This window comes from Anomalospiza imberbis, chromosome 4 (assembly GCF_031753505.1).
Source record: "Anomalospiza imberbis isolate Cuckoo-Finch-1a 21T00152 chromosome 4, ASM3175350v1, whole genome shotgun sequence".
Taxonomy (NCBI): domain Eukaryota; kingdom Metazoa; phylum Chordata; class Aves; order Passeriformes; family Viduidae; genus Anomalospiza; species Anomalospiza imberbis.
In genome coordinates this window covers 49,120,551-49,146,953 of record NC_089684.1, presented here as the reverse complement: position 1 = coordinate 49,146,953, position 26,403 = coordinate 49,120,551, and the positions used below count along the sequence as shown (strand labels likewise).

Here is a 26,403-nt window from a genome sequence, read left to right as displayed (position 1 = left end):
AGGTAATTGAAGTACATTGGGAATAACTGATCTGTCATGAATGATCCAACATAATAAAGTATCTCAGACTATTCCATGACAACATTCTCAAGAAATAAATCTAAAGTCTGATACAGCAATTCTGATATTAGCCAGATGTTGTTCAATGGGATTTTTGCAGTATGCAGAAGTTGTGTCCATGACAATTTACGGAACTCTGAATGCCTGAGCCAAAAGCTCTCAGTATGCTGCACAGTGACCTGATTACTTGGAGACTGAATTATTTTTGTTTGCTTAAAGTCCAGCAGCCCTACTATGCCAGTATTTGCAAGCCAAAAGTACAGAAGAAATGTGTCTGTTCCAATGGGTCTGGGCAGAGTGAAGGATTAAGTGGTGTCACCTTGTATATCTTGTGTTCTACCACTAGGACTCAGAACTTTGGAAGCCACAAGTACTCAACAAAAAGCTAAAAAAGATGATAAATCAAGTAGCTCACAACCTGCAGACAAACCTACATTTCCTGCAGGTATGAGTATGGCATGAGAATTTATGCAGGTGCATGGTAATCAACATCTCCTGTGGTAGAGGGGCAAAAGTCCAATGTTATGACGAGATCCTGTATAATCTAAAATTATTTCTGATAGATAAGTGCTGAAGTAGTAAAGGAGTCCTAACATCCCCCTTGACGTTCCTAAAGATACAACAGCCATGAGATACAATTTTATCCCTCTATCCTTAACCATATGGAGTCAAAGAAGCAATGTGTAAGGAATCTGTTCTCTTTTTCTGACAACCTTTCAATATGGAGATGCTGATGGGTGATTTTTGGAGGTGAACTAATACTTGTGCTACAACTTCCATGAAGATACTTCATGCCGTGAAATGGAGTGAACCCAGGATGGTCCCAAGCCTGTGCCAGTGTAACACAGACATTCCTTTATTGAGACAACTTCATAGATGGCAGGTGCAGTGAAGGGCAATAAACATAAATCAGTCCTCCTTCTGCAGATGTGAAATAATCCAGTAGGATTTATCATCTCAAAATTTTTATTTAGGTTACAGATATTGAAGATGAAGGGCTATTCACCCTTCTTCCTTGATACAAGAAAAATATGTGCTCTTGTGTAACTGGGATAACATAAATTTTATGAGGAAAGATGGGTTCTCCCAGCTGGAAAATGACCATTCAGGCCCACCTTTCAGACAGACTAATGTCCATTTATAGGACAAGGAGCATTTGAGTGATAAATGAGTTTGTCATCAGACATACACATTGGTGTATATTCGTACAAAGAATAAAAATAAGAACCTCAATCACTGTTTGATTTACACTACAACTTTCTTCAGAGAATGCATTAGGAAGTATCTAAGAAATAGTCATTCCTATATAAAAAATCTTATTCTGAAAGTGTTAATGTTGTTATTTTTCCCTGCAATACCATATTCACTAATGTTATTTGATTATTTAAAGGATTATTTGATTATTCAAGTTCTTTTGACTTCTTTATAGTTCTTCTACGTAGTGCCTGTGGGTTTTAATCAGGTGCCCACATTTATACAATGATTTAGGATGCAAATTAAAAGTTTGCTTAATAAAAGAGAGGTGAAGCTCTGGAATAATCACCCAGAATTAATGGGAAATAATAAATTCATTTAAGTTGAAAATTGAGCAGTTTATGGAAAGAGGTAGCCAGTGTAGTTGCCTATAGTAATCTAGGGAACTGATCTCAAGCACCTGAGAGGCCCTTTCAGTTTCATGCTCTTCTAAGTGTATAAAATAAATTTTAATCTAGATGCTGGGAAAGAACAAAGAATTTAAAGGGTGTCTTTTCCATGTTATCTCATTCTCTAGAACATGCTGTAGTTATTTATAAATGTGTAACCACCAGCTGCCTTTTCTCACAGTTTTTTTCCTCTCTCAAAAACACTCTGATAAGCAGCAAACAAGGAACAACCACAGGACTACAGGCATTTGTATGTAACTATCTTCAAAAGCAGTACAGCAGGGATATATAAAAAACATGAAAGGCAAATTAATAGGATTTCTTATGAACTTTTGGATTTCTTTTTCACTCGCTTTGTATTTTCACATTGGAGAAAGAGAAGAGAAATGCATAATTGAAGATATTCCCAGTGACACCTTGCTAGTTGGTAGGTACCTGTCAATGCTTTATGATGATCTAACCCATGCAGTAACAAAGATAACTGGAAATGTAACAGCAATTTCTGTGATTGATGAATATGGTAAAAAAACAGAAAAGGGCATTCTGAAAATAACTCCCTGCCGCAGGGCTTCAGTTTAAAGTCCTCAAACATTGTGTGTATCCATCACACAAAGAAATGCAGGTTTTCAGAGTGCTTTACTGACTAAACAGAGAAAAAGAATGTTTATTAATTCCACAGCTGTGGAACTGCTGCTTCCATGTGTGCTTCTGCACATTCTGACTGATGTACTCATTCATATCAGAATTTCTGTAACACGGTTTTCCCCATATGAACGGGCAAGTTACTTTTTTGATAAGTGCTGGTCTGAAAAGAGACAATTCATGATGTACTAAAGTTTAATTTCACCTCTGATATGAAAAGCACATTAAATTAATCTACAAGACAGTAAATGTAAGATTTCAAGGAGATAGTAAAAAATAATACAAATTAATCTTTTTTTTTTGTAATAATATGATAAGTGTGAAAGACAATCCATAAAATGTAATTTGAGTACAGCACATTATGCTTTTAGAGGTCTCAGTGTGCCTTCTAGAGCCTAATCTTCCCAGAGCATAAGGAGTTATTAGAAAGTTTTTCTTGTTAATTAACCCTTTTTTGTAGTACTTTAGAATATTTTCTAGTGTGGTAAAAATTTATTGCATTTCACTCTGTTATGAAGTACCCCTGAACAACATTAATCATAAACACATTAAATACATAGATATTTCTATTTTTCCTGAAAAGGCGTTGAAGATGTTTAACATTAAGCTGTGTTTGATTTAACAGATTTATCTATGTTTTTATTCAGGGAATTACAAAGTACAACGCTGGGATATACATACGCATGACTTTCTTGAATCTGCTCCTGGCTTGGGAATGTTTGTGACTGTCACAAGCCCTACTGGTGAGGTAAAAATGCTTTATGAATGTTTCTCTATGATTTATGACTTGACTTCTGGCACTGGCAGGCAGCACTATCTAAAAATAAAAGACACTTCTGAGGAAGAAGTAAATCTACAGTTTACCAGCTAGTTCAGCATTTTGATGCTGAAAGATAAAAGTAAACAAAATGATGATATTTGATAATTATGTGTATGGACAATTTTTGCATTACTACCAGATTTGGGAAACAATATCAATAAGAAGAATTAGTGGCAACTGAGAAAACAAGCGAAATGAAAAATAACCCCCCAAAAGTCACTAATGAAGTAAAATGGTACAGAATCTACTTGAGCAGCAGAAAGGAGTGCTGATGATAAACAAAACCCAAAGTCAAGGTCACCAAGGCTGCCCGTAGCCCTCATGCAGAGTAGCTGCCTGAGCTGCCATGAGGTCTGAGCTTTTCCAGCAATGGACAACTTATTTCCCTGCCTAGGCAATAGCTCAGTTTTCAGACTTTGAATGCTTTAGAGAGCATTGGCTTTTGTACATTGCAAAATTCTGTAATGTTTTCATGTTCACTGTAAGCTAAAATGGTTTAATTTTCTCTAAATGTGTTCTGGAATTTGGATAAATTTAATGATGTCAGCAGCTTAACTGATTATTTTTTGCATCCAATGCACAGTACTGTGTTTTGATTTTTTATTGGTAGTTATAAATTACAAACCTAATGCATATATCTAAATTGCAGGTACTGTTGTCAAAACTGTATGGGCCACAAGGGACCTTTACTTTTACATCCTACATCTCTGGGGAGCATATAATCTGTTTCCAGTCTAACTCCACAAGATTTGCAGTGATTGCAGGAAGTAAACTGGTAGGTGTATTTCCTAAATAGTCTTTTTTTGTAATCATTACCAATAGCAGTGATTTGAAAATGGATTAGAAGTTGGTCTGACTTCTAGCAGATAATTCAACACCTTTTAGCGATTAAAGAAAGCAAACATAGAATTATGCAGATAAAAATACAAAAATACTGTTCTCATATTTAAAAAGTCAGTATTCAAGAGGCAGGACTAAGGATAGAGAGATTTAATATTTGTTCTTTGAATGTGAAAGACTCTGTCAATAAGAACAGCTAATTTGGATCAAAAAGACAAATATGTAAGATTGTCTAACACAAGCACTTGACACAAAGATATTCCATGTATTCACTAACTTAGATTGGATTGCCAACATTTTGCTGGCAAAAATGTAACATTTTAGTTTTTGAAAGACATTCAAATGAAGAATATGTCAGCATACTTGTTATTGTCTACTCCCAGCAAAGTTGGTGTTAATGCAGATTTCGGTGGAAAAAAAGCCATCAGAAGTGGATAGCATGGCTCTAATGATTGCAGCAAAAATTTTATAATTACTGTTTGAAATTTTATCTATTTGCTGCTTCCCAAAATCAGGAGAGAATTATGCTCTAGAGTGGTTTGGGGCTTTTTCTCTTCAGCTGACAACAAAAGAGTAAAATAACCAGCTAAATATATACATCTTTTAAATGAGTTAAGGTAAGCTAAATCTCATTCTAGCTGTGCACTTTGGAAACATGTAGATAACACAGAAATAACAATACTGGAGCAGGATTATTACACTGGAATAACAAGGTGTTCTTACAGGCTGATTGACAGAAATTAATGGAAATTTAATCATATACATTGCAAAAGCAATTAGGTCTAATCATAAAAAAAATGTGAAGCTTATCAGCTAGAGAGAGTAAGGGGGAAAAGCTTTGGTTGGTCACAGTTAACGATGCACCATGAACGTGATTCTGAGGATGTGCAGGTGATTTTTATCTGGTATAGATGGGGGTGTATTGACATTATTTTACATGATACAGGCACCATGTAGAGTTCTGACCATCCTATAGAAAAGAAGTCAAGAGATGCAGGGAAGGAGAACATTCATATCACAAATATTATATAATGCTGTTTGTTTGAGAACACAGAAATAAAAAAGGAAAATATTGTCCTTTTTAACTATATCTGGAGGAATAAAGATCACAAAAGGAAAAACATTCTTTAGTGAAGATAAATCTTTAACTGTTCTTTATAAGAACCATATAGTTATCCGAACTCTTTCAAACAAAAATAAATTAATGGACCACAAGGTTGTGAAATGGATTTCTACCTACACAGTTAGGTAACTTCAAGACAAGTGAAAGAAAATATATTCTTCATTTGTGGCTGATCTCTGAGCAGACCTAACTTCTACTATGGTAATATCAATTTCTAGGGTTTTGAAGATGACTTGTTTGGCTAAAACTTTTTTATTTTCTCTTAGGTACTAACTGGCTTCTAGGAGCAGTTTCTCCTGCTAGTTTTACTTTTTCATGCATGCCAAAATAAGTTAAATAACATTGCAAGTTCCATACTTCTCTCTTCTTTCTGTGGTTCTGTTGCTTGGCTGGCTTGAGGCATTTTTGCTATAGATCATACAACAGTCTGGAGGATACTGGGAGGTTTTCCAACCTGGATAAGTAATGTGAAGAAAACAGTTATGTGAGGGAACCTAGAAGTATATTTGTAAAAAGCCTCCAACAGTACTATTCAAGATAGTAATTTCTGCAATATCAGGATAAAATGTAAATTATAATGAGCAGTCCTTTTTTTTTTTTTTTTTTTTTACTATTTTGGACAAAGGCAACATTTTAAAGGTGATTGAATCAATACTACCATAAAATAATCCACTAACATTAGTGCAGATTGTAAATCTGTATAACTAATCTAAAAATAAAATTAAGAAACCCTTCAAATTCTCCACCTGATTCCAAATTTAGGAGAAATTTTTATAAGCAATTGATCTTAAAGGGAAATTATCCATTGTTTCATTTTTATTCTAAGGAACTTTGAAAAAGCAGAAGATACAGTAATGAGAACATTTTTTTCCTTTTGCAGCGTATCCACTTGGACATCAGAGTTGGAGAACACTTTTTGGATGAATCTGCTATTCAAGCCAAAGACAAAGTGAATGAAGTTAATATCAGACTAGAGCATCTAATTGAGCAAATTCATCATGTAACCAGAGAACAAGACTATGAAAGAGTATGTATGTCCCATAATGTAAATGTTAAAATATTGTACATAGGCTTATTGATTTATAAAATATTATGAGGTTTGTTATCCAACTGCAGTGGTGTTTTTAACTAACTCATAAAAAAATCTATAGATATTTACCCAAAATAGTCTCCATTACCTTGCAAAATATTTTAAAGTGGTTACATAAAACTAATTAATCACTGTGGACTCATGCTTGTACCAATAGCTGTTATTTTAAAGCAAGATTTTCCAACTTTGCAGAGTTTTCTTGGTCAGCAGCCCAGCAGGTGGCAGGTACCATTGTGGGTGATTCTGCTGTTTCCACACTGCCCTGGCTGCACAAACTATTGAGTGGGGAAGGAAATGACTGAGTGTATATTTATGTATCCCCATGAAGTTTATATTTATATATCCCTTCTTCAAACATGTGTACAGCCAGTCACCTTTCTATATGCACACGGATAGACTGTGTTTGACCCAAAACCAGAAATTTGGCTGTGAAAGGGCTCTGGACAGCAACATGGAAGTGACTGTAAACCTAAACAGGTTAAAATCTGTACTGATGGAACATGATTGGCACAATACATCTGTGAACAAGGGAAGCTCTGTTTACCTTCTTGCTTCAGGATGCAGTGTGCCTGCTTCTCAGTTTTGATTAGTGAAGATACCCACCACAAAGATAAGTACAAACCTTCATTCTTATCCACATGGAAAAATGTTTTTGTTCACCACTACGCAGAACAGGGATGCCTTTCTAGTTACCATGAAACATACAGATGCCAAAAAGTAATAATTATGCTTTTCCTTTATTCTCTAGGAGCGTGAAGAAAAATTTCGGAAAACAAGCGAAGAAACCAACAGCAATATTTTGTGGTGGGCTATAGTACAAACACTAATCCTCATCTCTGTTGGAATCTGGCAAATCAAATCTCTCAGAGATTTCTTTATATCTAAGAAGCTCGTTTAAATTCTATAAAGTCAATGCACAGATCCAAAAATTGCACACCAGGTAACAATGAACATCCAAAAAAACCCTGCACCTATGAGAAAATTGCTTGGACAGAACTCTCAACCTTCTCTCATCTTCTGTTCTAACTCTGGTTTCTCCAGCTAGGTCACAGCCTCAGGCATCCTCTCACATTTTGCTCCTTGAATCCTATATTTTACTATTTTTTCCCCCATCTAAGGATGTAAAGCTAAATATAGAAGAGTCAGTGACTAAGGCAGAATTTAAGTTCAGAACTTAATGAAGAATGTTTAATTCAGGCTAAATCTAAAATACAAATCTAAAATAAAGTTTCCTAAGATTTTACATTACTCTGCTTACTAAGTAATCTTATTTGGCACTACCATGAACAGTTCAGCACTTCAGACTGACTAGGATTCAGATAGTAAACAGAGAAATAATTACATCCCCTGCAGTGTTTAATTGGGTGAGAGTGTCTTCAACTCAATCTATATATGTGTAACACCTAAATATAATTGTGAATGCTTTCTTGTAAAATATTCAGAGTTTGAACTGATCAGTGGTGGCAGCAATTATCATGGAAGAGAGACCTAGACAGACAACTAGGAATTATACTTACTTTTTTTTTCCTGAAAAGCCCTCAACATTAGGCTACAAAATTGATGATGATCACATGCCTCCCACAGTTGTTTATGTAAATTATAGTCTTTATGAAGTATGCCAAAATAACCCAAATTATAGGTTTCTTGGTAAAAAATGCCAATTTTATTTTAATTCATTTGTGCATGAAATGTTTCTGTGTTGAGAATTTTTTAAATTTTAATTATTTAGCAACTTTATTATGACTTCCTACAGAACTTAGCAGTTTTAGACTTAATTTTCCATTTTACTAATTGCAGTTTGGTTGCATATATCTTTATGCCCTAATATAGCTAGTTTATGTACAAATAGCAGTGTAGCTACAGTATCATACAACGACAAGTCAAAGGCTGTGGTTAAAAATCCAGATCATTAGCTTGACAAAGTAGTAGTAGTAGTAGGAAGGAGTTGGAGGTGATGACATACAAAAACATGGAAGTAGAAGCTTCTAGAGCACTGTGATAGCAGAATATTGTTTTTTGTTTTCCCACCCATCTTTTTAGACCCTTTGCTAGTTTAAAAGGTAGTCAAAGGTGAAGTATCTGTAGACCAATTATTGTTCGAAAGGCACTGCTGTCTTTCTTTTTTCTATCTTCCCACCTGTTGTTTTCTTTAGCAAGGAAGTGACATTTTCCTTTAAAAGTCTACTTATATTTCCAGCATGGGAATTAAAATACAGCTAGCAGTATGTGAGAATCAATAAAATTGATACAAAGCAGAGACAAAAAGCAAAATTCCAGAGACCAAATCAATCCAAATAAAATCTCATAAAGCTACTCACTGCATTGTGTCCTATATTTAAAAATTTGGATACTTCAGAGGTGCCACTTGGAATGACCAGTAAGTAAGTGTTATTAAATTAACTCCTATAGAGCACTCACTCACAACATGTCTTGTAATAACATCTTTGGTGGTGGGTAAGAAGAAAATATGTGTTAAAACCATATGGTATATGAAGTGCAAGAAGAAAGTAATAAAGTGTTGTGACAAGGTTGGGGTTCAGACTTTAGCTGATATTTAGTGTAAGGCTTCTAACCACATCCCAGTGACAAACATAACTCATTTCACTTACAATACACTCCAGCTGGTAATCCAGGAGAAGCAACATTTCAGAATTCATAAAAGAGCTGATCATGTTTCACCATATTAATTAGGTCTATACTCAAAGAGTATAGACTCAGCACTGAGACTTGGGCATCTTGAATGTAACTTGTGATTGCTTAATTCTTTACTACTCCTACTGGTACCACTATTATTAATAATAATAATCATCATCATCTTAGCTTTTAGGAAATGTTTTCAGTCTTCCTCAAGATTTTTAATTAACTCCATAAAGCAGAAGCTGACTCACAGCTTTTTTGGGAAGCACTTTGGGGACAGAAGCCTTTGTGAAGTTAAAAGCTTCCTCTGTAGTTTGTGACTCTGTCATACCCAAAGCTACAGCCGGCACTGCAAATAAGTCTGTAGGGGACTTTCTGCCTAAAATTTCCATCACAGGACACTAGCAAGCAATGGGGTCTTTTTTATTTTTGTCTAAGAAATGAACATCAAATCTCCTTGTTTTGCTCTTTTCCCACAACAGAAGATGCCACAGCAAACCCGAGATAGTGAATTAACAAACTTCCTGGATTTTTGCATTTAAAATAGTGAAATCCACAACTATTTTCTCTGTGTGTTTTGTTTTGTTTTGTTTTGTTTTGTTTTGTTTTGTTTTGTTTTGTTTTTAATTCCCCCCAAACGCTGACCGGGAGGAGTGAGGAGGGCTGGGTCCCTACTGCAGCTCCTACCCGGAGCCCCTGTGGGTGCAGTTCTACTTCCCACGTTTGGGGACGGGAGAGGCAATCTCTCAGAGCACCGTCTGTGTCGGCACCGCTCCAGTTTGGTAGTGAGAACCCAGAAAAAACAAATTTTATTGGGGTGTGTGTGAGGACCAAGCTCTGCCGCCCCGAGGCCCCACGGCGGGAGGGCCGCGGGCCGCGCTGCCCTCAGGGCCGCCTCAGCGGGCGGGACACGGCGGGGACGCACCCGCGGGGCTCGGCCTGAGGACGAGCGGCTCTGCCCCAGCCCCGAGCCGCCCTGCCTGCTGCCCCATGGCCGTGTTTGTGTTCTGCAACTCCTGCCTGTGCGAGCCCCGCACCCCCACGCCGCGGTTCTGCCTCACCAGCTGCGGCCACGTTTTCTGTGAGGTTTGCCTGCAGAAAGGTAATGGCTGCTGGGGCGCGCCCGGCGGGGCGGGCTGTGCTGGCGTCCACACATCCGCATCAAACATTGGTGTTTCTCACCCGCTGTGGAGGAAAAAGAAAGCCCTGAGCACTTCTTGGGATATTACTGATAAGCCTTTCCAGTCCTTGCTGTCGATTCGCTTTGAACAGTAAAACTCGCCTGTGTCCACCTCCAGGTGGATGTGGCTTGGAGAGCAAGCCTTGGGCGCACGCAGTGGAGGCTTCAATAAAACTGCATTTTGGATGCTTATGATCCATAATTTTGTTAAAAAAAAAATAGATGGCCTTCTCTTCTGGCAAATTTGGGAAAATAATGTTTTTTCCTTAGTGAAAGGGCAATTGAAAAATCGTAGGATTTGTTTAGGATACGTTTTGGAAGTAGTTTTAGTAAGTTTTGAGGCTCAGTATTGTTCCTGAAGATTTTCAGCAGCATGAGAGAAGATTGGAGGTGATATTTTGAAGCTCTTGTGTTAGGTACAACTCCAGAGTCGTATTCTGGGACTCCAGTGATGTTCTTGGACAAAGATATGTGGGGGAGACAGAGGAATAATGAAGTTGCTTTTCAAAAGAAAAAAAAAAATGCAGCAGACAGATATCAATTATTTCCCTTTCACATCATGCTAAATGCCCTGGTTTTTGTAAGGGCACACAGAAGAAATTATCAGTCTGTATTTCAGTTCTAAAAACTTTTGACTAGACGTTTTCACAGGGTTGCTATAGAGGATCATAAAATGCAGACTCTGCAATTTGCAGGCTCCTAGAACATGAACAACATCTTTCCTCTCTGCTTTTAATATTGTTTGGCAGAAAAACATATGAGAGATTGTGTATCTTTTTGCTGTGAATTCAGAAGTAATGGCAATCCAAGGCTTAAAATGTATTTAAAGGTATTTATAAACATTGATCTTTAGAATCTTCAGAAAGGTAGTAGCTGGTACAATTATCAATTCTAAATATTGAAATAATGTGCATTTGCTATAGATATTTTCTAATATGTTTACAGATAAAGAGTTTAAAAGTTATAATGTTTTAAAAGTGATTTTATTGTTTTCTCACTAGAGGAATTCAAAAGGCAAAATTACTAATTTCTTGACATTTGGTTTTCATATATTTTGTTGGGACAACCCAATTGTGCCCCAGTCTAAAAAGCCATATATCAGATTGACTCTAAGTCATTAGTGCACTTAAACATACATTTAATTAAACCAGGCAAGTAGTCCTATTTAAATCAAGGGTACTAAAAGTCACCTGCATTCTGTGACACTAATGATATTCATTAAATCATTTACATGAATGCTTATTAACAGGAGCAAGACCTGATGACACCTCACACGCATTTTTGCTGCACAACTCTGTGCAATGGTTACAGAATCAAATTCTTTATCCGTGTTTATTCATACTTCTTGTGTAACCTGCAGATTTCTTCCACAAGCTCCAGATGTTTAGGCGTCACACTCCATTTGCAATGTATTCAATACATATTCAGTTTGATCTATATTTTAAATGTGTCTTTACCTTACAGGCAAAAAAGATGAATGTTTGGTCTGTAGGAGGGCTTGTCGTACCTTAGTCCTTTCAAAAGAGGTAAATCAAGCTTTAGTTTTGTTGCATTACATTGATCTGTGGTTTGCTTAACAGCTAAACTATTTGCATTAAAAAATGCTTCCTTTTTTGTTTTTGCCAACTGTGACATGAATACTTACTGATAATAGGTTACTAAACTAAGATACTTAAGCACTAGACAGTTCTGCTTTTTGTTGTAAATATTCCTTTAAATTAAAGCCTATGGAAACTCTAGGTTTTGAGGTACTGCTAGACTGTCAATCATTCCAAACTTTTCAGGAAATATGGCTGGTTACTGTGTAACATCAGTGGCTACTTTCAAAATGGGGAAAAATGTTTATTGATTTTGGCGTTTGTTCATCACAGAAAATGAACACTAATGAGTTATTTCATGTAATGGACTGAATTGAAAACCCGCATGATAGCTCAGCAGTGTTTTCAAGTGCATTAGGTATTTTTTTCCCTGTTTTCTCTTAAGCTTAACTATTTTCCTTGTGGCTGTGTGATTAAGAAAGGTTTTGAAATATTGTTGGGAATTTTTGTTATTCACTGGAGAATTAAGAGCTTTTAATTCCCTTCTTAATCATTAGGAATCTTTAATTTTGCATTTCTCCCAGAAGCAATCTTCTCTTTAGCTGATTCCATAAATAGGTTGTGAAAACATTAATATTTTTGTAGATTGTTGCCTACCTAAGAGACAATGCCTTATAAGGGTAAAAGAGAAAAACTAAAAACATTTTAGAACATTCAATACAGCTAAACATGAAGGCCTCCTAGGAATCTTGCACATTGAAGAAGACAATGTCACTTAAAAAATTGGAACAAAACAACAAAATGCAATTATAATACAAAGGAAAAATGCACACAGTAATCAAATATGAAAAAAATCAAAAAGCCCTTCATAAAAATTCTAAAGGGCATATTTTAATATGCTTTCAATATCAATGTATTGTTGCTGGAAAGGTTGTTATTAATTTCAGTCAAAGAATAATTTAAGTTGTCGAGGACCTCTGGAGGTCATCTTGTTCAACACCTTACTCAAAACAATGTTAATTTTTAAGTTACATCAGTCTTAAATTGCACCATTTCAGCAGAACTTCATAATTTACTTCAAAAGCACAGAAGGAATTTACAAATGCAATGACTGGGATACTAACAAAAATATTAGATGTTTCGTTAGAACCTGCCACTGCTCTGGAGGGCTGGAAGAAAGCAAATTACCATATTATTTTAAAAAGACATTAATGATGATTGCTTATCCTTGATTAAGAACAGATAAAATGATTGGAATGATAATTAAAGGTGCATATAAAAAAGTCATGGCTCTATAATTCAGGAACCTGAGTGGAAATACACCTGATAAGCTTTATAAGCTTGATGCTATGGAGGAATTCCCAATGAGAGGAGGTCCTATAAATGCGTTAGAACTCCTAATTATATTGTATGTTGGGGTAATCAACATGTACACATTAAATATTCTCATCTTCACAGTAATGCATTCTTGTCACCTTTATGTCTTCCTTCTGCGTCCCACGATCCCCATTTGCTTTTCCTCAGAGGATGGTTAAGTGTTATGATAAATCAGAATCTGGCTGTTCAGTATTTCAGAATATCATAGGAACATCTGCTACTCCTCCATGCAGCAGATAAGATATAAACAGTGTTACACATATCTTTATTTGAAAGAGTTTTTATATCAGCATGAAGCTGGTTGGGTTTTATTTTTTTTCCAAACCTGATAGGTACTTAAGCCAAGATCATTGCTTTGATAGAACCCTAAGTAGATTGCAAGAGCTTGGTTCCTATGAATGCATTTCATTTAAAGAAGCTAAATCTATTTTTATGAATATCTTAAGTTTTCAAGATGGAATATTATTGTCGTGTTTTTATTTTCTTTATTGAAATACCATAGGTAGGTTACCAGTGCTGTCTGTCTGCGTTTCTCCATCTGTCAGCTCGAAATTTTTGAATCTTTGGCTGATGTCAACCAAATTCAAAATTGCAGAGGGAGTCTCAAATACAATTAATTACCTTCTGTAAGTTCTGTAAAAATTAGTAGCTGGGGAAAGCAAGGAAAAGCAGTTTTCCTAAAGCATGCACAGCTCTGATTAAAAGAGACAAGTCATAAGATATTTTAAAAATTCAACAATGACTTTAGGGCTCTTTCCTTGTTCTAGGATAATATTCTGCTGCTCAGTGGGCAGGGAAAGACAAAGGGATCCCAGTCAGCATTGGAACTATTCTGAAAAAGGACTTTGAAACAAAACTGATTGTAGGATGCATCCCATGTAGCTGGGAATGGTGAGAACCATAAAGCCTGGAAAGGGGCTGCCAGAAACGTGGCTTTTGGTGTGAATGCAGTGCCTCTTCCAGGGGTCACAGCATCCTCCTTGAATGTCCTCTGGACACTGGTTATGTCTTAATCACAATAAGTATATATGTGGGTAATATATTTAAACAAATGCCCAATGATTTCAGATGGTTGATAAGGCCATTAAAGAAAACTAGGTTTATTTTCAATTTCTGCATTATCCTTCTCTAATCTGTCAAAATTTTTTAAAATTTATATACATCAGTCCATTTAAGAAACACTTTACAAAAGACTTTATTTAATATGGCTTGCTAATAAAAATGCTAACCTTGGTGTATTTTCATTTCTTCATAGACAAGTCCTGATATTCAATCACTGTTCATGCCAATAGATGTGTTATGCAAGAAATACTCAAAAGAAATATCACAGGTGAATCTGCCTTAAAACTTTTTAACTCTATAAAATAATCAGCAGCTCCAACTGATTTTTGTGTGAATGGGGAAAGTGTATGACTGAATGCTTGAAAATTAATGTATGCCATTACCATCTTCCTTAATTCCACAGTTTCTGAGTTCTTAAGGAGACATAAATTATTCATTATGGCCACTGCTTATGTTTTCAAACTCTCTCTAAGGACCACTAGTCTGGTTATTCTAATGGTGTAAAATCACTTTCAATGCCATGCAGTGAAAAATTAGATCTTCCAGAAGCTTAAACGTGCCCAGATAGTGTGCCTTAATTATAGCTATAAAAAGTTACACAGTGAAAACCTGAGCTGCATACAGTCCTGAGCTGACTGTGCTCTCTCTCCCTTCTAATTTATTTTTTCTTTTTTTTTAATCAAAACACACCTCTTTTTTTTCAGATAGATGCAGTAAATTATTCCAAGGTCATTTTCCTCCTGCTTTCTGTGAATTCCAGATAGATGCTTTCATCAGGCTTAGTTTCCAGTCAAGAACTTCAGTAGCTGTCTGGGTTAAATGAGTGCATACAAACTCCCATTTTCTTCTCATTATCTGCATCTCTTCAGCTTGGCTTTGGGACTGTGTGTCCTCATCCCTCTTCCTGTATATTTCGGCAGCAGTTTCAACCACTCCAGCAGTACATTGTCCCTGGGCCCAGCTGCAGCCTTTGTTGGCTGTTCTCATCTCCTTGGGCTGGGACCTGCTGAACTTTGGGTGAGCTTCCTGATCCAGCAGAACAATAACCTATTTTCTCCAGCAATGGTCATGGATTCCCATTTGCTCTACCCCAGGCTTCACAGACTTTTCCAAAGCTGAGCTTGGCCCCTTTCCTGAGAAGTGCTGCTCCTCAGATGCAGAAGGGACACCAGGTAAAAACGAACCCTTCCTCTGTCCTTCCATACCCACTTTTTAACAGCAGGATCAGCAGTTACTCTGTAAACTGAACAAATGCAGGGAACCTGCACACCTCCAATCACATGGGAATACAAACTTCCATAGTGTGCCAAAGGAAGGAAAAAAGAGGGCTCAGTCTCTCAAGGCTGAGGTGGGTTTTCTGTAGTGTGAGTTAACTGTTGGGAACATATTGAAGTGTAGTGAAGGCATTGAGGTATATTCAGAACTTGTCCCAGCATCAAAAGATGTAAGAGCAATTTATCTAATCTCTTATCTAATCTAAAATCTTGTCACTTTGGTGGGTGCTTAGGAAAGCCTGAGAGCAGAGCTGGATGTAGTGATACATCTTCAGAAGAGCCTCCCAGCTTTCAGCAACTCTTGGCACAGGGATTTCTCAAAGTGGGATTGGTCTGCATTCAGAAGCTTTGGTGGATATTTTTCCCCACATAATAGTCAGGTTGTTTCCTGAATTTTAGCATCTGTCTCATACTGTGGAAGGGAGGTCCACAGGCTGTTCACTGCATGATGATTATTTCATTTTTCACGTTTTTACCTGTTGGCTTAATTTCTTACTCTTGAATTTGATTCTGGAGGAAAAAGTATCCAATCTTGCACACTGCCTCTGTGCTAATCATTAGTTTTAGACTGCTGATGCATCCCTTCTTCAACTGTCTATTTTTCAGCCATGAAGATTCATATTCTGTGTGGTCATTCTTTTACTGAAGTTCTTGCATACCTCTGAGTAGTCTGAACTGTTTTCAGACCTACTCTATCCTTTCTGAGATGTTAAGCAGACTCAGGATATAGGAACATACATTTTTTTTAAAGGGAATGATGATGTCCCCTATTCCATTTTAAACCACTGGTAAGATCTGATTTACTTTTTGACTGGTACTGAGCACTAAACTGACAAATTCAGGTTTCTCCTAGACCCAAGAACTCATTTGTGAGTGAGTGGAAACAGCTCAGAGCCGTTGTTTTCTAAAATGGATATTTCTTCCATCAGTTCTTCCAAAGACACACCTGATCCTTTGATGAGTATTCAGTGGGAGCCTCCCAAGTTCTTCCACATGAAATAAAATAACCATTTAAATTGGATACTCCTCTATAGCTTTATATTCTCAGAGTGTTTCTTCTTGGTTGTCTAAATTCCTGCAAATTTTCTGGCAGTTTTTTTACATGTGAGAAGAAAGATGTATTAGAAGTTACTGCCTATGGTAATTTGTTCCTCAAGCTCTTGTCTTGCCTACCTTGTCATTTTTACTTTTAACTTGTCATGGTTTATGATCCTCATTTGGACACAAGAAGTGCTTACACATCACCAGACAGTGTGTCTAACAATTATTTTTTAATTAACAGGGTATTTTTACAAGGTATATTATAATTGCCAGTAAGACAGATTACTTTTTATGTTGCCATTAATTTTATGTGTTTGCTTAGCACTGATGAATAAGAAACACTGCAGCTAAACTGGCTTTCTAATGTCTTTACCTTTTTATTGAACAAAGTGTTAAAATATAACTTCAGTGAAATAAATCTACCAGCTCTACTGTAGGTCATATGGGATTAAATTAACTTTATAAGGCTTTGTCTATCAGTGATAATAACTTAAAATAGTTAGGGATTTTTTTAAAGAGGATTTTAAGAAGATATGTTAACTGCCTATAAAAGACTGAAAACTTTGCATACTGTGAAGTAGTTCTTTTCCATCACTTCTTTGCTGAGGTGCATAAATGTAATTATGTGAAGCTTGATATTACTGTATTTATTTTTAGGTTTCAGAATTTCAAGAAAAATATCGTAAGCGTTTATTAAAATACCTCAAACAAAAGGTAACTAATTGTGATTTTCTAGGGTTTTGTTTATCTTTGTCTTGTTACTTTGGTTTATTTTTAGAAACTGTATTAATCTTTTATGGGACTGCTTAAAATAATTTATCAGGATTGACTCATTACTGTCATTATAAATACCAGTTTTTAATTGTTTAAAGTCTGTGAGGACTCTATTAATTCTGGTTACTGTTGCTAATAAAATATTCTAGTTGTGAGGTGGTTAAGATTAAATGGAGACTCAAATGACAGGGAGGGGAGAAACTAGTTCATTGTGTGGAGTGAAAAGTGGACGAGGTGGGGAAAGAGGGGTGCTAGAAGATAAGCCCAGAGGAAAAGAAGACTAGGGCTGACAAAATAAATGAGAAGCTTGAGCAATGGGGAACAAGACTAAGGGCTAGTGCCCTGAATTTGGGATAGCTCAGTGTGAAGGACAGAATTAATTATTCTGTGGAGAATGGGTACTGCATTTGTGTCTATGCTTCTTCCTTTGTATGTTGGAAGGCAGATTGTTTTTCATTTTTCAGCTCCTTCTAAATATTTGATTAAACTGTTGGATGTTTCTTTTATTTCTAAGGACATGGGATGTTGCTTTAAGCTACTTGGCAGTATTGGTGACTTGACCCATGAGTGGGTGCCCCATGTATGAAATGACTGAGAAAAAGCTCATATAGCTGCCCAGCTGGCCATTTCATGTGTGCGAAGAGTTTCTGGTATGATTGTTGTGGATAGAAAGCTTGGAAAATTAGGTGCTCTGTGACCCATTCTTCCTGCTTCTCCATGAATGCATTTTGGGATCAATCATAGTGTACTGTGTTGTGGGTAGGTCTTTTAGGGTCCTGTCCTGCTTTCAAAGCCAGACCAGGGAGGAATCCTGATTTCATCCCCCTTCTAATCTATTGTACCAACTCCAGATGGTAAAACTGAAACCTGTAGACAAAGTAAAACAAATATGTATAGAATTCAGTATAAATAGAGATGTTATCTCCAAAGAATCTGTGGGGAGTTTTGACACTTTGTAGTGGTAATTGTTTAAAGCTGTTTACTGTTGAGACATTCACTCAGCAGTGTTTGTGAAGTATTCGGGACGATGCGGTGCTTGACCTAAGGAAGGTGTCCAGGTGACAGTACCAAAAGAGTTGAAAATGTATTTGGTTGCTGCTTCAATGGCACACTGTTTTGAGTGGGTTTGTTGTTGTTTTGCCCATTCTCTATATTGTGAGTATGTTAAAACTGATTGCATTGGATCAGGGACAGGAGAGGCTGGTTGTATTAACCATTCCAGTTTCTCATGCTTGGGTGTCTTGTTTCAGGTCCCCTTCCTTATTTCTAGTTTGTCGTCCTTGTCACTGTCAACCAACAAGGTCTCATGGTCTTCATTAAGCTGCTTTCTTGCCGTTTCTGTGAGTTGTGCAGGTATTAGGATGCAGGTGATGGTGGCCACTTGCTGTCCATGTTCCTGGCAGGTCTAGATGTCCTGTTATGCTAGGATCCCAAAATACTGAAAACCAAATAGTTACTCACCTTCTTCAAGGTACTTTGGTCTTAAAATTACCCAGTCCTACAGAGCGACAGGGTAAATAAAGTACATTCTTCCTGACTGGTTCCTTTCTTACTCAAACCTAGCTCTCATTAGGAAGAAAAAACCAGAATACCAAAAACCAGATCTTACATAAATTACATTTTTTCTTTAATCTGTTTTGCAGAGTTTTGCACCTGCAAAAAGAGCATAGTATCTCCCACAAACAATATGATTTTATAAATCAGGTAATTTTATTAAAGGACTCAAATAGTAGTTTGAGAAGCATGAAAAGTTAAGCAAATTCATAATTTGCCTTCAAATCAGAATATGAACAGTGTGAAGGATTAAGGTCACATAATGGAAATTAAGTATAAAACATAGATGTAGTATTGAGGCTATTGAGTAAATTTTTACATCCTACATAAAATATAGTATATGTTCACATAATGAAAGACTGTAAAAAATACACCTACTAGGGAGCTGACCTTGTGTTCATGACCTTAATATTCTTCAATTTTGCCAGCTCATAGCATTTTTTAATGGAGATATTTTTGGTTGTGTCTCTTAACAGAGTAGAAAAAACTTTTCACTTAGGCTTACTACAAATAGATACTGAAGTGAGCTGAGTACATTTTCAATCTGAAATGACAAATATGGGAACAATGTATTTTGTATATTGTAGCTTTTTCAGATAACTCTTTATTAATCATAGCAAAGCTTTTATATCAGATATGAAAAATAGGAAGCAAAAAAAAAAGAAAACTATTTTAAGCACTTTTCCTAATATTCATTTATCCAGTATTACCAGCATACTTAAGAAAAGGTAATCAAACTAAGTCCTTAACTGCCAAAAAGAAGCATATCTCTTCCAGACTGACTGTTTAATGGGTCCATAACACAGCCATAACAGCTCCAATAAATCTGGAATTGCAATGATGTCTTAAGATTAAAACCAATAGAAAGCAGCCTTTCAACGCTTTAGAATACTAGCTGGATGAAAATGAAGCTGTATATCACACAAATAGACTTTGTTTAAATCTATGATTATTTCACAGATAGCAAAGCTGGAGGAGTCTCTCAAGAAAGTAACACAACAAATTCAGCAGTTACAATGGTAAGAGGTTTAATGCAGCAAAAGTAAATGTAATCAGACAACAGTAAGCTTAATTGATAAAACAAGAAAATTTTCATGTTTTGTTTGCCTTCCTCATATGTTTTTGCAGAAATAAATGTATAGAGATTTCTGGCATCAGATCCATTTTATTCGCAATAATCAATCTTGTCAGGAAGAAATACTTTTATTTTAATATACAACTCAGTTAACTTTAACTTAGTTAACTCTAAAAATGAGCTTTTAATAAAGTCTATCACATAGATACTCAGTTTTAATTTTTTATTTGCAGTTACATTACCTTATTTGTGTATTTTGCAATGGACTTTATAGCATCAGCCTGGAAAATACTTTGATGTCTTTTCTAGTATCTTAGCCCATTTAAAAAGTTATCAGAGTTTTGTGACATGGTTCTCATTGTTTCTATTTCTAGTAAAAATTAAATTCTTGTCTCTTCTTGAATTACTCTCTTTTCTCAAATGTTTCAAAGTGGTAGTCAAGAGGTCACTCATCCTTATCCCTCTGCTCAATGACTGATACACCTTCATCTTTTCATCTTACTTATTTCCAAAGCCAAAACTGGTTTTTAAATCTCCTTAATAAGCCAGTTCATGAAACCAGCATTTTAATTGCACAGATTTGATCTTTAATTGATGTTTATTCATTTTCTGTAGTTTTTTTTAATACAGACTTTCCCTTGACTCTTAAATGCACATAATACTGTATTTTGCTCTGTCAGGCTGCTTGGTGTATTGTAACGGAAAGTAAAAGCCAGTATAAAGGAAACTCTGTATGTGGTAGATTATTGCAGTTTATATATTTTTATCCATTTTATGCCTCCATTTTCTTGTCTGCATCTCAAATAAATAGCATCCTGGTTATATCAATTACAGAGTTCCTACTGAATTTTAGATTTTTTTTTTTAGTTCTACCTAGAGAGAAGTGTCCTAGGGCCTCTTCTTGCTTGCCTAATAAACATATTCCTCCTATTAATTATTCTTGTCCAAGATACCGATTTTGCAAAGTTATTGTTGAATAGCATAAAAATGCCAACATTTCATTTGATAACAAGATTTCATAAAGTTTGGCAAATGTATAATTTCATGAAATGAAATTAATTTTGTGCTTAGCTATAGTTAATAATTGTATTTAACATCTGTTGTTCTCTAAAGTACTTTCCCATAATGTTGTGCTAAATTTGATATTGTTGGGTATATAATGAGCACTGCAAATATTATGATGTAAAAAGCAAGTTCATAACTTTACCAAATAAATTCTTATTTTGCTTCATGGCAAAGTATGTCATGTTAGTATGGCAGTGTCATTTTAAAACCTGCTACTGATGGATAAATGCTTTGATTTTATACTTTATTGACCAATTAGGCATGTTAACTAATCAAACCAGCTTTCAATTTATAGCTGTTGTTTCTTCTTTCCCCAGTAGTATGAAACCTCCTGAAAAAACCACGCCATTTTCCAATTCGAGCAGAAATCCATCCAGTAAGAAGTGTTGGTTTAAAATATTAAGTATGGAATACCTTTCACTGGACATAGCTGTATTCTAATATTAAATTTCTTAATGACTTCAGTTGCTTCAAGAAAACAGAATGTTTATTCTTCATATTCTCTTCATTCGAGTCGTCCTTCCACTTCTGAAACGTGGGTACAAATCTGTTAATTTTCAATGAAAATCTTAACTAAAATTTTATACAGAAAGTAATCTTTTGTAGAGAGTTTAAAATATTTTCTGATTTTGTGTTTTGTTTTTGCAAACTGTTTAAATATGAAATAACTGAGGAAAGTCTTACCTATTCAAGTGTACATTACAGTTGTATGGATGGTGGTTACTGGAAAGAAATCTAAGGCATGATGCACCTTATTCCAAAGAACTTTTGGATTAATGGATAGATAGATAGATTAGTGGAGACACTCTCCATTTACCATAGAGAAAAACTAAATTTATTGTACAGACACCTGTATGTACACTGTAGTTGTCTCAGGATACATGGGATGAGCCACTCCTATAAGGCTCATTTAATTTTAAATAAAATAAATATACAGCTTGCTCAAGCTAAAATATTTCTATACCTTTGATTGTGACTTTCTTTTCTACAAAAAAACTACAGATTCAGAGCGCCATACATATGAAAAATACATAAATATGCATATTTATTCAGACAAATAGAAGAATAACAATGCTAATCATAAAATAACTTACTTTGTAAATGTCTTAACCAAAGCTCAGAATCACTGAATAGCTATTTCTTACTGCTAGTGAATTTTGGAATAAGTCCTAAATACTTATGTGTCTTATGCATTATGTATTATGCTCTTCCATTACTAATCAAATTTAACATTAGAATCTAACATAATTTTAGTCTTTATAATGAAAATGTTATTTTTATTACAATGTCATACTTTGACCTTTCTTGCAAGGATGGAGGCAATGGAGATTGATCCTGTACCTTCACCAATGAGGAAAGTAAGTGTTTTTTTTAATACTTGTTTATGTATAGTTACACACATATATCCTTTTGATTTCTCTTACTCTGTTAATGTTGCAAAAAATAGGATTCTCCCCCCATCCCGTTCAAAACCATTCTGATGTGCATGATGATTTCAGATATGCCTGATGCAGGATACAAGTCAGATGCTCCCCAAAAGAAACCAAAAGCAAATAAATCACAACAATTATTTCGGGAATTACATTTTCCACGTGCCATATACAGCCTTTTAAACTTGTGATGCCAAAGTAAATGGCAAATTCTTAAAATCCCAGTATTACAAAAATGTCAGTGGTCTGAAAGCACCATTTAGACTCTGATACTTGAGTAGGGAATTGCAGGTTTTGAGTGATACTGCTAACATGAGAATGAAGGCAGGAGCTTTTAATGCTGTTGGTATCCTGGTTAGGAAAGGTAACATCCAGGAACAGCTGTTAGCTTGCAAATGGAATGTCAGCACAGAAAACAGTGAGAGTATCTGATAACACTTCTTATCTGAATGTGATAGGTTATATAATAAAGCTAAAATACATGTATTTCCCACCTGCCCATAGATCTTTAAAAATAGTAACTTAATTCTTAGGTTTTGCATTTTAGTGCTATCAACACAACTGGCAGCAGAGAGTTCTGGAAATCTGCAGGCTCTGTAGACCTCAAAAATATAACAGTATTGCTTAAAATGTCTTAATAGTTAATATGCTTATTCCACTGTGGTTAATGACTTGCTGTTCATTTAGCTGGCGACACCAACTGGCCCAACAAGATTATCAGTAATAACTCCACCACAGGATGGACGTATGGGTGAGTAAAAGTAAACTTTATAACTGAATAACATTTCTGTTATATTAGGAGGATGAATAAATTAAAATCCATATATTAGCAATTTGCTAAAAAAATTTGAATTGTGTTGAGGTGTGAGGAATTTACCACGTGGACTTCAATCCAGCAGCTGAGAAATGATTAAAAGGAAGTATGAAATGTTTTCCTATTACTTACCTCTTCTGTTCAGAAAATGATTACTTGTAACCAAACCAATTTTTTGCTGAACCAACAGTTGCAAAGAAAATACTGTAACTATGTGTGATTGAACAGAACAGGAATACTTGCAATATACATTGTTGACCCTCTGTTAAGCTTCATAATTTTGTCTATTTGTGGTTAACAGAGAGTAACATTGTCCACAATGTCATACTGAATATCACATGAAGGAAAGGGAAGTTAAAAAAAATATTTAATAAAAAGAGTGAGGTAGTTGAGATCAAGAATTTCTTTAAAAAGGTGATTTTTTTTTCACCTTATCACTGTAATAGGGTATAAGACCTTTTACCTGCCACTACTTTCTTTCATTCCTTCATACCCTGAGCTTGGGTAACACTCAGATGTAAATAAGACATGAGTAAGAGCCTACTGGAATTGGTGCAGTCTCTTGAGAACTGTTTATTTGTGAGGACTTTCCCAGAATTCCTAATGCTTTGCAGGCCTGCTATCTATGTGTCTCTCCAGTCTTGGTTTTACATTCAGCATGTTTCTGCAGCAGTCTGTGCTCGGGCAGGCTTTCACCTGGCTTCAGCAGTTCAGAGAATCCATCTGCAGGCACATAAAGAACTTTTAGTACTCTTGTCTTTTTACACGGTGTAAGTGTCTCAAAACAAAGACAAATGCAATTTCAATGGAGGAGGAAAAATTGCTTTGTCTGTGTTATGTCTGATTTATATGCTCACATCCTTCCTAAATACATGGTTGCCTATAAATTTAAGCATAACAAGATAAAGAGAGCTGAGGTTAACTGTTTTTTTTTATTGTGTCTAAATATAAATATATATTTATTAGACAGTAAAATTTTACGTAAGACAGTTATGTGTTCAGCAGATTTCAGAACCTTCGAATAAAGTTTAGCAGTGGGCAGAGCTGAGGGAATCAAAGTTTATGGGCAAAAGTAAGGGTAAGTGGAAACAATGATTTAATAGTGCACTAAGGAAAGTTCCCTTCTCAGAGGTGGATGTGGCAAAAAAAGATCAGCTGAAGAACTGGAGCACTTCAGCACAGCTGTCTTGATAGTCTAATAATAGTCTAATAAATGAAAGAAGGTGAAAGAAACCACCATGTGTTTAACTGGAACAAGATTTGCAGGGATGGTGCAATATGATGTTTTTGTGACAGCTGAGCTCTCTCATTGACTACTGTAATTGTGCACCATTTTTAGTTCTTAAATGAGTCAATCATAAATTTATCCCAAATCAAGCAAAAAAAGAGTACCGATCTTTGTTTCCAGAGTTTTTTCTTAAGTAAAATGGGTAATTCACATTGGTCCTGTTTTCAAAAATCTGATTCCAACAGGTAGTGTATCCTACAGGAGTTCTCAGATAGCTCTAATAAAGCCAAGTCAGAGTACTGGAGCAGGATCTACAAGGTAATTCAATACTTTTTCAAGAGGTTACCATCTCCTATGAGAGACTGAAATTTCCCCTCTGGCCTTTATTAATCTGTATGTTCAAAGGTTATAATCTTGATCTGAAGAAGTGCTACTGTGCAGCCTGGCTATCATCTAGATGAATATATGGTTTTGGGGGAAAAGTTTTATTTTGAAATCACATTTTCCAAAAATGTGCAATTATAATGTGTGCTTCTGTAGCTGTTGACATCTGCAGTCATGGTACTCCTATGGAAAGGGGTAATAATTTTATAATGAGGAAGTTTAACAATGTCTGTGCTGTATCATTCTTAAAAAGGTCAGAGATGAAAGCACAATATCTGCACAAGGGCTGTTCTCTGAATAACCCGAGCTTTTCATGCAGCCTGCAACAGGTGTTTCTGTTTTTTCATTTAAACATTGAAAATGTTTAAATGAAAAATTACTAACATCAATAAATTACTTTAAATCATTACTAACATCAATACTAACATCATTAAATAACTTTAAATCATTCCCAAAAAGTTAAGCTCTTGTTTTTTATAATCATTAAGCCAAATATATCTTCCTAGCAGAAATTTTAAATATGTGTAACAAAGTACTTTTTTTCCACCTCTGATTCGATAATCGTTTTGTCAGTCTGCTTTTTGAAATATGTAAAAATACACAGACAACAAATTGAAGTAATTTTGAAATCTTTTGTTATAGATGTTGTCTCAAATCACATGAATTAATTAATTTCATTAACAGATCCACCCCTGTGGTGAGATTACCACATAGTGCTTGTCCATCATCATCGGGATCCCAAAGCAGTCGAAGGGGATCATGGGCTAATTCTGATTTCAGAACCCCTCAGCTGTACCCATTTACATCACCTGCCCCACAGCTGCCTCTGTCAAGGCAGCCAATCACTATCTCTGGACTTCTGCAAAGACAAGGCAAGTATATTTATAAACTAGTATTTAACACTATGCTGAAAAATTTTCAGTGTAGCTGCTTAAATAAATTAGCCAGAATAAAAAGGATATTTCAGAATTGGAAGTAAGCTTTCAGCAAAATATGAAAGATGTCGGTGTTTATGATTGTATTTTGCCTTGGTCTTACGTGTGGGACGGTATCTGCTGTGAAAATGTGTTCTTGCTTCACTCCAGAATTAGATTTTAACAGATTTAAACCTGATAATGTCCAAATTTTCTTTCTCAGCTGCGCATATCTTAACGATCTGCTTATCAAGACATCCATGTAAATGTCCACAGATCTCAGTAAAAAGGGAGCTAGTCCAGGATGTTACTTGTTGAGTGCAACATAAAACTAGCAAAAGCAGCTGCATAAACATCAGCCCAAGGGGGGAGGGGATGGATGTGGAAAGGCACTGGGGCAGATAAATTAATAAAATCACAGAATCAGAGTCACAGAATCATAAAACAGCCCTCCCTGGTCAGAAGGCACCTTGAGTGGTCCAGCCCTTTTTGGGAAAGAGAATCTAGATAAGATCAATCACATCTTGCAAACCTAATTCTCCTTATTGCCAAGTTTGCATCACAATTGAATTTTTTTAAACTTATATTAAAAAGATAATTCATCTCTAAAGCACTTGCAGTCCATACTAATAAATGTGACCTTCCTGCATATCCCAAGTAGTTTTGAGTTCATGAAACCAAAATAAAAATATTTTAAGAAATGAAGGCTTATAGCTTGTAAAAGCTTACATCATAATTGTTTTAATTATGAGATTTCTGGAGAGTGATACAGTATGTGAAATAATGCATGAACCTGATAGGATCTCTAAATTAAATAGGACAAATTAATGTTATAAAA

The 26,403-nt window shown here is 35.6% G+C and overlaps 2 protein-coding genes across 4 annotated transcripts; both read left to right on the top strand.

Annotated features, from left to right (window-relative positions):
• The first annotated feature begins 1,382 nt into the window (after positions 1-1,382).
• Positions 1,383-7,605, top strand: LOC137472910 (transmembrane emp24 domain-containing protein 11-like). Of its 3 annotated transcripts, none has more exons than XM_068188439.1 (5): positions 1,383-2,130; positions 2,993-3,093; positions 3,815-3,940; positions 6,009-6,086; positions 6,967-7,605. In XM_068188439.1, exons 1-5 carry the CDS (start codon positions 2,001-2,003, stop codon positions 7,114-7,116), a joined length of 585 nt encoding a protein of 194 aa, XP_068044540.1. In that variant the 5' UTR covers positions 1,383-2,000; the 3' UTR covers positions 7,117-7,605. The 3 variants fall into 3 exon arrangements, with proteins under 3 accessions (XP_068044540.1, XP_068044539.1, XP_068044541.1); XM_068188438.1 differs by having other exon boundaries at positions 1,393-2,130; positions 6,009-6,155; XM_068188440.1 differs by lacking the exon at positions 1,383-2,130 and adding an exon at positions 2,709-2,763 and having other exon boundaries at positions 6,009-6,155.
• A 2,235-nt stretch (positions 7,606-9,840) lies between these two features.
• On the top strand, positions 9,841-25,689 carry RNF212 (ring finger protein 212). Its single transcript, XM_068188437.1, has 11 exons — positions 9,841-9,957; positions 11,500-11,561; positions 14,206-14,280; positions 16,985-17,041; positions 19,616-19,674; positions 21,116-21,171; positions 21,261-21,330; positions 22,108-22,153; positions 22,913-22,976; positions 24,513-24,585; positions 25,336-25,689. Exons 1-11 carry the CDS (start codon positions 9,846-9,848, stop codon positions 25,628-25,630), a joined length of 969 nt encoding a protein of 322 aa, XP_068044538.1. The 5' UTR covers positions 9,841-9,845; the 3' UTR covers positions 25,631-25,689.
• Positions 25,690-26,403: the final 714 nt, after the last annotated feature.